Below are 12,900 nucleotides of genomic sequence, written 5' to 3'. Positions count from 1 at the left end.
GAGAGATGGAGAGATGAGGGACAGAGAGATGAAGAGATCAGGGACAGAGAGATGGAGAGATGAGGGACAGAGAGATGGAGAGATCAGGGACAGAGAGATGGAGAGATGAGGGACAGAGAGATGGAGAGATCAGGGACAGAGAGATGGAGATATCAGGGACAGAGAGATGGAGAGATCAGAGACAGAGAGATGGAGAGATCAGGGCCAGAGAGATGGAGAGATCAGGACCAGAGAGATGGAGAGATCAGGACCAGAGATGGAGAGATCAGGGACAGAGAGATGGAGAGATCAGGGACAGAAAGATGGAAAGAGAGATGGAGAGATGAGGGACAGAGAGATGGAGAGATCAGGGACAGAGAGATGGAGAGATTAGGGACAGAGATGGATAAATCAGGGACAGAGAGATGAGAGATCAGGGACAGAGAGATGGAGAGATCAGGGACAGAGAGATGGAGAGATCAGGGACAGAGAGAAGGAGAGATCAGGGACAGAGAGATGGAGAGATCAGGGACAGAGAGATGGAGAGATGAGGGACAGAGATGGAGAAATCAGGGACAGAGAGATGAGAGATCAGGGACAGAGAGATGGAGAGATCAGGGACAGATAGATGGAGAGATCAGGGACAGAGAGAAGGAGAGATCAGGGACAGAGAGATGGAGAGATCAGGGACAGAGAGAAGGAGAGATCAGGGACAGAGAGATGGAGAGATCAGGGACAGAGAGAAGGAGAGATGAGGGACAGAGAGATGGAGAGATGAGGGACAGAGAGATGGAGAGATCAGGGCCAGAGAGATGAGATGGAGATATCAGGGACAGAGAGATGGAGAGGTCAGGGCCAGAGAGATGGAGAGATCAGGGACAGAGAGATGGAGCCAAAAAAGAGAGAAAAAGAGAAAGATGCTAAATGTGTCTGCGAGGTGCACAAGGAGTTAAAATAAATACTTACTGTGGTGGAAGATGTCAACAGTGTGCAGCTCTAGACAAGACTGGTGCCTGGTGATAATGAAGACTGATGATGCGCAAGGAAGGGGCTGTGGGTTCAATGCCCCCAGAGATGCCCCCTGGCAGACTGGACACCCAGATAACAATCACAATCACAGCCCCTGACAGGTGCACACACTCCAACTACAGTACTGTGTGAACGCACAGGTGTGTGTGTGTGTGTGTGTGTGTGTGTGTGTGTGTGTGTGTGTGTGTGTGTGTGTATGCATTTGGGTCTGTCTGTCTGTAAATGGGTGTCACCTGATTGAAAGTGTGTATAGGAGTCTTGATGAGGAGAGAGCATGTATCACTCTTCCTTTGTGTGTGTTTGTTTGTTTGTGTGTGTGTGTGTGTGTGTGTGTGTGTGTGTGTGTGTGTGTGTGTGTTTGTATGTACGTGTGTGTGTGTGTGTATGTGTGTGTGTGTGTACGTGTGTGTGTGTGTTTGTTTGTGTGTGTGTGTGTGTGTGTGTTTGGGTTGATTATTAAGGCTGCCTTAGCTCAGTAGGGTGTAGCGCACCATCAAAACACAAATGGCAGGGAGATAAGCGACCTCTGAGTTTCTGAAACATGACCTGGAAACACTTGTCATATTTATTGTTCATTATGGCGCCGTGCAGCACGATACGCTTCCTAATCCCATTACACTAATCCAAAGCAAAGCAACTTAGCATGTGATAAGAGCCGCACAAACGTGGCCTAATTTATGCAGGATTCAAATGAACACCAAATCAAAATAATTAAAGGCGGTTTCTGTTTAATTAGCCTGACAGCAGCAACCCCAGCTAAGCCCTTAAAATCACCGCAGCTGGACCCCCTGCTAGGGCAGACCCCTGGGGAGAGAAGACCTGCACACTTCTGCCCTCCTTCAACGGAGAGAAAGAGAAGAACAAAGCATGGATGACAAGCTGTGCATGGTCCCATGTGTAGCTTGTAGTGAGTGAGAGGAGTGATTGCTATACTGAGACTGAGAAATACAGATTTAATACTGGCTTCCATTAGAACACAAGCTCATGATGTTACAGTCTCGTGATGAAAGAGACGTTAGGAGAGAGGCATGACTAAAGAGGCTGTCCGCGATATGGTTTTCTGAAAAGGTTGTTGACATTTGAGCTCAACAGTCAATCTAATTACACCCTTCCCTTCCATGCACCTGAATCACTGCGTTGATTGGCTGGGATTGTTTGTGACCATCATGTTTGTTTTAGCGTAAACATTTAACAGACAGCCAGAGGACTGAGAGAAAATGTGTTTGGGATTAGAATTGGGACCTGCACCTTTACTACAGAAATATAATCCTGCAGAACTAGGGGGCAACAGAAATAGATTATGTACTGAGAGCAACTTTTAATATGCTCCCCTCTGTCTTCCCTGCATTACAGGTGGCCTTGTTGACGCTTACACACTGGCCTCAGGGTTGGATGTAGGCCTGATTATACACGGATCCAGAGCAGAAAAAAAGCCCAAAATAAAATAAATAAAACTTAACTGATCCTGAGCAACAGGTAAGAATAAAAATGGCCCCTAGTTATGGGCAGTTGTGTATGTGTTTGGGGGGAGGGGGTATGTGGGCCAGCCACATCATATGAATAAAACATGTTACCTTATTAAAAATAATCAGTGGAGAAAGAGATAGACGGGGGGAGAGAGAGAGAGAGAGAGAGCGAGAGAGAGATAGACTGAGAGAGAGAGAGAGAAACAGCTCAGGCAGGGTTCAAGGTGAAGGTCAGCCATTAGCACCTAAATGAGGCTGAAAACAAGGTTCCCCTATGCTGCCTGAATTCATTATATAGAGGGCGAGAGACAGAGAGAGAGAGAGAGAGGAGAGAGAGCGATAGAGAAAGAGAGTTCTCACCTGAACATATCTCCAAGGGCCAGAGAGAGAGAAAGAGAAAGAGAGAGTTCTCACCTGAACATATCTCCAAGGGCAAGAGAGAGAGAGAGAGAGAGAGAGAGAGAGAGAGTTCTCACCTGAACATATCTCCAAGGGCAAGAGAGAGAGAGAGAGAGAGAGAGAGAGAGAGAGAGTTCTCACCTGAACATATCTCCAAGGGCAAGAGAGAGAGAGATAGAGAGAGAGAGCGAGAGAGAGAGAGTTCTCACCTGAACATATCTCCAAGGCCCTTCAGCATCCCTTTCTTTGCTTTGTTCTTGTCCTTCTCCTTCTCCTTGTCTCGATCTTGCTTCTTCCTCTCTTTACCACCTTTCTCTTTCTTCTTGTCTTCTTTTGGACGGCTTCCATTGACCTGCCGAGAGTCGGGGTTAACTGTGCCAATGCCAGGTCCAAGGGCCACGTCAGTTGCCGTGGAGACCGAGTCACGGCCAGACCGAGAGCTCTCCTCTGTGTCCTCCTCCACTAAAAGCAATGAAGAGACAAATAAACAGGTGCTGTGTGAAAGCTTAGTTGACAACAGTGAACCAGTGTTGCCAGGTCCACGGTTTTACCGCGGAATTGGGCTACTTTTGAAGTGTTGCCGCGGGTTGAATTTTTTGTCCACTGGTTCGGGTAGACCTTTTTAGCATGTTACATGAATATCTCTAAATAAAAATCTATATTTTAAAATAAATAATTAATTTATACCCAAATCCTACCAAACTGACTCCAGATCAGCACGTACACACATGGACATGGGACACGCCCACATACACACACACACTGTAACAACGCACGTTATTTATGACAAAATACAAAATACTACTGGAGCCTGTTTAGTGTCTCCTGCTAGACAAGGGAGCAGAGAGTACAGTCATCCTGAAGAAGAGAGGGCATAATGTGACAGAGAAGAAGTGGCCCAACTTTATCTCTCCATCATCTGCAAACGGCTCTTTCACTCATGATTCATGAGAGACAATGTGGGGACCAAGGGGGAGACAGAGATGGAGAGAGCATGGCAAACAAAGGAAGAAAGGAGGAAAACCCAGAGATGGAGAGAGCATGGCAAACATAGGAAGAAAGGAGGAAAACCCAGAGATGGAGAGAGCATGGCAAACATAGGAAGAAAGGAAGGAAACCCAGAGATGGAGAGAGCATGGCAAACATAGGAAGAAAGGAGGAAAACCCAGAGATGGAGAGAGCATGGCAAACATAGGAAGAAAGGTGGAAAACCCAGAGATGGAGAGAGCATGGCAAACATAGGAAGAAAGGAGGAAAACCCAGAGATGGAGAGAGCATGGCAAACATAGGAAGAAAGGAAGGAAACCCTCTCACTCTTTCGTCTGGTCACCAACAACTACTACTACAAGCATAGGTAACTAGCTCCTTCCAGAAGCCCATCACCAGGGGAGTGGATGATAACTAGCTCCTTCCAGAAGCCCATCAGCAGGGTATAGGATGCTTCAGAGACCTGGGCCTGCTGTGTCAGCAACACCACATCACATCTCCAAGCACATAAGTTGAATAAAATGACAACTTCAAATGAGTGTTTCCTTTCATGTCTTTTGTAGGAGCTTAGATCAGGGTCCGATGCTGATGAATGATTTACTTCTGCACTCAATAACTATGGAGTGTTTTTGGCTGTGTGTGATGCAATTCATGATCAGAAAATATTTTAAGGTTTTCTCTTCAGACTTTGAAGATTTCTTTGAACTATTCTGAGCCGTAGAGAGGCAGAATGGAGGGAGGGAGAGAGAGAGAGAGAGAGAGAGAGAGAGAGAGAGAGAGAGAGAGAGAGAGAGAGAGAGAGCAGGATCGCAGGAGGCTGGAGTTAATATCCTTGTTTGATTTATTCATTGTGCTATGAGGATGTTTGCTTTGAAGAAAGACTTCTAGGTCTCCAGACAGTTTCATCGGAGCCTGATCATTAATTGCATCACACACAAAAATGGTTCCCACAGCGATCCAAGTATAGATTTAATTTTAACATGCAGAATTAATAAGTGATGGTCTAACTAAATGTGTTGTTATGTTTGTTTATAACTCAATATACGCTCTTAAAATAATTATAAAAATTGTTTGATAAATCATTATTAATATTATTTGCTGCATTATACATTATAATAACAATCAATAAACAAGTACTTTTATAAAACAGCGTAAAGTATCCGAGCCCTTCAAAGAAAAAAAAAAACTGTCAGGATAAAAAAAACTCTTACAATCAAATAAGACTTATTATCAATCTACAATTCAATAATGTGGAATGCAGTTAATCTGTCCCTAACTGTAACTTCAAATACATGCTGAACAATAGGAAGAACAAGAATAGTGAGTGGAAGAAATTGGAGAGTCTCTGGAAAGAAGAACCACTCCAGTAATGGAGGATCATAATGGGCACTGGAGGTACAGCAGATGTCTCTGAGATTAGCGCTTATTAATGTTCTCAACGTTACTTCCTCACTGAAGGCTTTGGATGAGACAAAGAAAGGCACTTATGCAAACAAAGAGAAGGAAAGAGGAGGCCATGTTGGATATTTTTGTGCTGTGTAATGGAGGATAATACTGTGGGAAGGGAGGGGGAAGAAGGTTCTCATTTCAGGGATGAGAAGGGGATTTGTTTTCTGGCAGTGCCTTGTCGTTCAAGTTATCAGCACATTCTTTTTGGCGGCTATCTCAGAAGGGAAATTACTGAAATGAAATCTCACAGTGGAAGCATATATGACAAGAATGGTAAGCACATCTATGGCCTAAACCTATTCAATTATACTCTCTTTTCTCTCTCTCTCTCTCGCTCTCTCTCACGCTTTCCCTTTTTACGTATGTTTCTCTTGCACCTTTTTACGTATGTTTCTCTTGCACCTTTTTACGTATGTTTCTCTTGCATCATATGTACCTTCATCTTTTTTTCTTTGAACATCTTATCGGCATTGCTAAGTGCAAAGGCGGACCTTCACTGCGACAAAGCTGCAGCTGCCAATTAAAGCCTTTTCTCAAAGATTAGACAACGGCGCTAATTTCTGCAGCTCCTAATGATGTTGTCTCAGATCACTCCCCAGAGATGGGAATCATGAAACCTCCTCGGGAGAGTCTCACTGTGTGTCTGTGTGTCTGCTTGCTTCTATATTTGTTTTGATCATAAAATCACAAATAGAAACGCACACACACACAAATCTGGAACCAGAGTGAGCCCAAAAAAGAGACAACAAAAAGGTAAAGATTTGACTGAAGGCTCGCAACTCATTAGGCCAAACTACAGTACAGAAGGGAAGGCCAAACAGAACTCAAAATAACACAAATAAACAAAACAAAACCATAAAACGCAACTTGAAATGACATGGATATCATAGATACAAAATGAAAGATCACTCAATAAGCCAGAAGGATCAGGTAAGGGTTTTATTCCAGTATAGGTTACTGGGGGTTTCCAGAAGAAGGAGGTGAATTAGGGTAATTAAAATGATCACAGCTCTCCCCAAGAAAGGAGTCAATTTGATAGACAGGGGTATTCATCTCCTTCTGTGTATGAGTCTGACTAGTGATTTTTGGTGAAATTGTTTATTTAAAGAGAGTGAAATTAGGGTGACAGAGGGGCAAAAGAAAGGAGAACATAATATTGATGTGGGCCATTTAAAAAAATAGAATACTGAGATGAATTCACACCAGATGAATTCATTCAGGCAGTGGGATACCTCGTGGCGACACATTTTTCCCTGGGTGATTCCAAATTCACAATTTATGTAAATAAAAGTCTGGGCTGGATATGTAAAAAAACAAGTGCAGCTTATCTGTCAACTTTGACTATTAACCTCAGCGACAGCCCCCGTTCAGCTCTTTTATCTAAATTGAAAAACAGAGCTATTTGAATATCACAGACGAGAGGATGCAATACACCTCTACTGAGAAATCAGCTGCAATTTCCATTTCTCATCCATAGATAACAAGGTATTTAGTGCTTCACAGACCGAGGTTCTAGGAACAAAGTGATCTAGGTAATTTTTAAATTCAACAGCAATAGGAAGAAAGGTGATTATTGTGTGTGATATGGCAGTGTTAGCTGCGATGGGGATGTCATATTTGTGTTTGGCGCTGTGAAATACCACGCCGACCTCTGTGTGCTCTTAGAGCTATGAAGTGGAGAAATGCTCAATCCCAATGAGACCCTCACTTCAAATGAGCTTCGCTTTATGCAAACATGTGGTAGGGGGCACAGCCTAGCCAACACACTGTGAATGCTCTGCGTATTGTGAGATACCATTTAACTGCATTATTTAACACATTGCTATAACTCCTCATAGATTCATTATTTAACACATTATTGCTATAACTCTACATAAATGCATTATTTAACATATTATTGCTATAACTCTACATAGATTAATTATTTAATACATTATTGCTATAACTCTTCATAGCTTAATTATTTAACAAATTATTGCTATAACTATTCATAGATGCATTATTTAACATATTATTGCTATAGCTCCTCATAGATGCATTATTTAACATATTATTGCTATAACTCTACATAGATGCATTATTCAACATATTATTGCTATAGCTCCTCATAGATGCATTATTTAACATATTATTGCTATAACTCTACATAGATGCATTATTCTTTTACTAATAGCTTCACCGGATTTCAAGGACACGCAGATCTGGCGGGGGACTGTAAGTAATTACAGAATGCTTACAATCTGTTAGTATTAATAACCAGAACCAATCTGAACGAGGGGAGGGGAGCCAAGAAACCCATGAAGCAAACATTACCATTACCAGAACGCTCCAGAAATGCATGCTAGCATTACTGTTGTGCATAGAAGTCATGTTAATACTGATTGGGCATTTATTCCCTCATGTCGCTTCCTTCCTGCCTTCTTTCTATCTAAAGGAAATCCTGACCCAGATACCGATGATGAAGTGGCTCATGCAACTGCAAATTCCACTGGGGAACTATCATCCTATCAGACAACCCAGCTCAAACTCACAGGAAACAGTGGAACAGAAAAGTGCTTGAGAATGCAATAGCTGGAACCTCCTATTTTGTGTTTTCTTTTTCACTTAAAGATGAATGGTTTGTACCACAACATAATGAGAAATACCAAAACCTGTTCCCTGGTCAAACTATACTGCATGTTTTTTGTACTAACACAGGTGAGAGAGTTACGAGTGTGCATGTCTTCCAAAAAACTAGAACTCTTGGAATCACACTACTTGTAATAAACCTATGTGCTATGTGTCTGGTTTAGGAGAGTTGTGTGCGCACTCACAAGTTTCCATGCCTTCGTCATCCTCCTCTGTGGCAGCGATGGTCATGCCCGGACGATCATACGACTTGTCAATGGCAGCACGGAAGCTCTCGTTGCAGCCCCTCCCCCTTATGATCCGGGGGCGGGGCCTGTGAAAGGGGATGTCTCCATTGAGGGTAACCTCTGCGACGGCAGTTTGGAGGCTTTCAAGGGAGCTGGATTTCTTCAGACCAAGAGATGGGCCAACATCTCGACTTGGGGAACCTTAAAAGGCAAGAAAGAACAGCATTTGAAGAGCTGAAACGAGGGACAGACACCAAGACATCCAATTCAATTTATAATATATTGGGAGAATGATGCTCACATTAGAACACATCAGAACTCCGTTACATTACAAGAGTTTCATTTTTGTAGAAACTCAGAGGTAGGTTACACAGCAATTCATAATTAGAAGCTTTCACAAAACAATGCAGATGCAAGTGTGGCGAGATGAAAGACAAGAGGAGAGGAGAGAAGAGGAGAGGCAGAAGTGGACCAATCTCTATCTATGGTGGAGGCACTGACAGGTACCATGCATATAACAGAGTCTGTAAAGAAGTCAGGTTGTATTCACGGCTCTGGGGATATGAGGCACGGTACGGGCTGGGGAGCACACCACATCTACACATCAACAGGAGGGTATAACCTCACTCTTTTACACCACATCTACACATCAACAGGAGGGTATAACCTCACTCTTTTACACCTCATCTACACATCAACAGGAGGATCTAACCTCACTCTTTTACACCACATCTACACATCAACAGGAGGATCTAACTTCACTCTTTTACACCACATTAACACATCAACAGGAGGATCTAACTTCACTCTTTTACACCTCATCTACACATCAACAGGAGGATCTAACTTCACTCTTTTACACCACACTGAGAAACACAATGAAGACAAGACCCTGCTCAGCTACAATGAATACAGAAGCAGAAATCAGTTGAGAGACCAGAGAGGAAAGAGAAAGAAGCAGAGAGACCAGAGAGGAAAAGAGAAAGAAGCAGAGAGACCAGAGAGGAAAAGAGAAAGAAGCAGAGAGACCAGAGAGGAAAAGAGAAAGAAGCAGAGAGACCAGAGAGGAAAAGAGAAAGAAGCAGAGAGACCAGAGAGGAAAAGAGAAAGAAGCAGAGAGACCAGAGAGGAAAAGAGAAAGAAGCAGAGAGACCAGAGAGGAAAAGAGAAAGAAGCAGAGAGACCAGAGAGGAAAAGAGAAAGAAGCAGAGAGTCCAGAGAGGAAAAGAGAAAGAAGCAGAGAGACCAGAGAGGAAAAGAGAAAGAAGCAGAGAGACCAGAGAGGAAAAGAGAAAGAAGCAGAGAGTCCAGAGAGGAAAAGACAAATCAGTGAAGAAAAGAAGAGAGAAGTGAAAGCATGTGTTTGAGGTGTGTTTCTGAGGTGTGTGTTTGAGGTGTGTTTCTGAGGTGTGTGTTTGAGGTGTGTGCCTGAGGTGTGTGCCTGAGGTGTGTGACTGAGGTGTGTGTTTGAGGTGTGTGTCTGAGGTGTGTGTTTGAGGTGTGTGACTGAGGTGTGTGTTTGAGGTGTGTGTCTGAGGTGTGTGCCTGAGGTGTGTGCCTGAGGTGTGTGACTGAGGTGTGTGTTTGAGGTGTGTGTCTGAGGTGTGTGTTTGAGGTGTGTGACTGAGGTGTGTGTTTGAGGTGTGTGTCTGAGGTGTGTGTTTGAGGTGTGTGACTGAGGTGTGTGTTTGAGGTGTGTGTCTGAGGTGTGTATTTGAGGTGTGTCTGATGTGTGTGTTTGAGGTGTGTCTGATGTGTGTGTCTGAGGTGTGGGTTTACAAACAGGTGGGATGGCACGAAAACGTGGGTGGTAACGTGGGCGTGAAGCGCAATTTAATGGGAGGAGAGAAGGTAAGTGCGCCTAATGATGTATTGCGTGGTATTTATTAAAGGCACAATATGCAACAATTATGCTTCAGGATTAGGGTTAGGATAAGCAGTGTAACCTTAAAATAACAGCTTAAAAAAAATTGGGGCGCTACAATGACTTTTAATATGGAGAATTGCGTCCGTGCCAATGGCATAGCAGGGTCGATAGGCATATAACTGCCTTCTGTAGTTTTGCCTGCCGATGCCCGCCGACCTGACTTTGATTACCTTCTGTCGATCTAGTAAGTAGCTTATTTGCCGTCTTGCTTAGTCTTGTGTTGCACATGATTGATGTTTGACTGTGTAAGGACAGTCGTTGAGTAATTAGTTTGTCATAATGTCAAAGTCAGCACATTTCAAGAGATTTCGTTAGTTTTAGCTGCTAGCATACCTTTAGCGAATAGCTATTAATCCTTAATGCACCTTTAAAATTGTCTGGCAAGCGCACGTCTCTGTTTTGCGGGCTAATTCTCCGCCTCATAAAAGCACGTCTTAACCAGGAAGCACATTTCCATTGAGTCTGAAAACGTTGATATATCAGCAGTTATAAGAGCAAGGCGAAGTAGGAAGACAGAGACAGCGCACAGAAATCATTTTTTCAACTAGTATAACACTTTTTCAGTTAAGCAAATCACAAATCATTAGACAGTACAGGTTAACCAGCCACACAATACTTCAATTACTGGACCAGATCAGAGACGACATCGAACCCTCCACCCGGCGATCACATTCCATTACATCAGTTGTTAAACTCCTGGCAACATTTGCAAATATTGGCCTCCGGATAATTTCAAACAGTTATAGCATCTGCAGTTGGTATATCTCAGCCTTCACTCCAAATATTCACCCAGGTACTCGACGCATCACTACGGCGCACTGGTCAAAATACATTTTCCCACTACGATAGCTGAAATTAAACTTTCCGAACGTAATTGGAGCCATTGATCGCACCCACATGCAAACAGTCCCACCTTCAACCCACGAACACATTTACCGAAACAGAAAGCACACATATTCAATGAATGTCCAGGTCATATGTGATGCCAACATGACCATTACTAACGTGGTAGACAAATACCCTGGATCTGTCCATGACAGTTTTATCATCCGGATACATTGTAGTGAACCCATGTCACTTGTAGAATGTATTAATCTCGCCATGTACACATCTATATTGTTATAATAAACAGTTTATGCATTAATGCCACTGTCAAGCTAAAAAGGCACCGGATGCCTAAAAGAGCCCGGATGATGTAATGTTGACTTTCGAACGACTCTTGAGTGACAGCTGCTATGCCAACGCCAATACGTCACCCTAACGCGATTTACCTCAGAGCATCTTGCATTGTACTTTGCTACCTGAGACCAGCTTGCTTGTATTTGACCTACAATAAACCAACCAAAACAACCATGTGCTTGATGTTTGACTTTGGTAGGAAAGTGGTTGATTCGCTAGTTGGTTATAGTATCAAAGTAAGCACATTTCATTAGCTAGCTCGTGCTAGTGTAACGAGCTATCTTGTTAGCTTGAAGCTATTCATCTGTTGTGCTTAAATTAAGAAAGTCCTTAATGTGTTTTGATTTTAAGACATATCTGACGGCACCCACAATTAAATTTGAACAAAACAGGGCATTGTTTGCACAACATTTTACTAAAGAACAACGGGGGCTTGCTAGCTTTGACATGCTAGCGGACATTGCTAACTTACAGGTTACCAGCAGGCAGGTGTAGCTAAAACTTTGTATTCGCTTAATATTGTGCCTAAACGGATACTATGTACCCCGACACTTTTTGGCTATCAGTCAGAGAGTCTCAAGAGTAGTTCGAAAGCCATCAGCTACGTTTTAGTCGCTTAATATTGTCGCACAAAAGGAGGAATTGCTATTAGCAATATAGATGCTAGCGCGCGAAACCTGTTGATGTGTGCTTACTTACAAAAGACCGGCAGCCAATATTAAGCGTGTAAAAAGTACCTGATGGCTTTCGAACAACTCTTGAGACTCTCTGACTGATAGCTAAAAAGTGTCCGGGTGCGTAGTGTCCGTTAAGGCACAATATTAAGCGACTAAAAAGTAGCTGATGGCTTTCGAACGACTCTGAGACTTAAAGCTAATAAGCGCCCGGCCTACGTGGTGACCGGATTACGTAATGCTAACGTTGGCATAGAAACTGTCACTCAAGAGGCGTTCGAAAGTCAACATTACGTCACCCGGGCTCTTTTTGGCATCCGGTGCCTTTTTAGCTTGACACCACCAATAGCATATTCTTTATAATCGTGTTCTTTTTAAACATCTCGCTGTAGGTGATGGCGGGCAGAACAACAACATAACGCGTGCACATTGAATCAGGTTCAGTGATTGAGCGAACGTGAACCAATATATCTATCTCCTCTTCGCTGAACCTTATTTTTTTCTTCCTCGAATCTCCATGGTGGCAGGCAGGCGATTTCTCCCGTCTTTTAACGGTGTGCTAAATAATGATTGCCCAGCGCGGATCTGGTTTGATAAATACCACGGAAAATGCGGGGAAACACTGTGCGTTAATGTGCGCCTGGCAAAGGCGCAGATTGAGCTGCGGTTGCAATTATGTTAGTAAATCAGGTCATTTAAAGGGCGGAGTAAGCACAGAGTGCCCAGCGCGGATCTGGTTTGATAAATACCACGGAAAATGCGCAAAAACACAGTGCGTTAATGTGCGACCGCAGATTAAGCTGCGGTCGCAATCTTAGTAAATCAGGCCCTCAGTGTAGAGAAAAACATTCTCTAGCACATTTACTGGGCATAACAACAGCCACTTATCTCAAGAACTGACATGAAGCTAAAAGCATGTATAAACACTTTTGAATGTTTTTATGCAAGGCCCACAA

General features: G+C 43.2%; 1 protein-coding gene across 1 annotated transcript in view; it reads right to left on the bottom strand.

Moving 5' to 3' along the window:
- Positions 1 to 12,900, bottom strand: part of pard3aa (par-3 family cell polarity regulator alpha, a) — a 349,907-nt gene that overhangs the window by 104,113 nt on the left and 232,894 nt on the right. Inside the window, exons 19-20 of the mRNA XM_080855535.1 lie at positions 8,123 to 8,365; positions 3,083 to 3,335 (exon numbers count right to left, since the gene is read on the bottom strand). Coding sequence (XP_080711661.1) covers positions 3,083 to 3,335; positions 8,123 to 8,365 — 496 coding nt within the window. The remainder of the gene's footprint in view (positions 1 to 3,082; positions 3,336 to 8,122; positions 8,366 to 12,900) is intronic.

The sequence above is a fragment of the Sprattus sprattus genome (assembly GCF_963457725.1).
Source record: "Sprattus sprattus genome assembly, chromosome: 17".
Lineage (NCBI taxonomy): Eukaryota > Metazoa > Chordata > Actinopteri > Clupeiformes > Clupeidae > Sprattus > Sprattus sprattus.
Note: the sequence above shows the minus strand (reverse complement) of the source record. Positions and strands in the feature narration are given on the sequence as shown.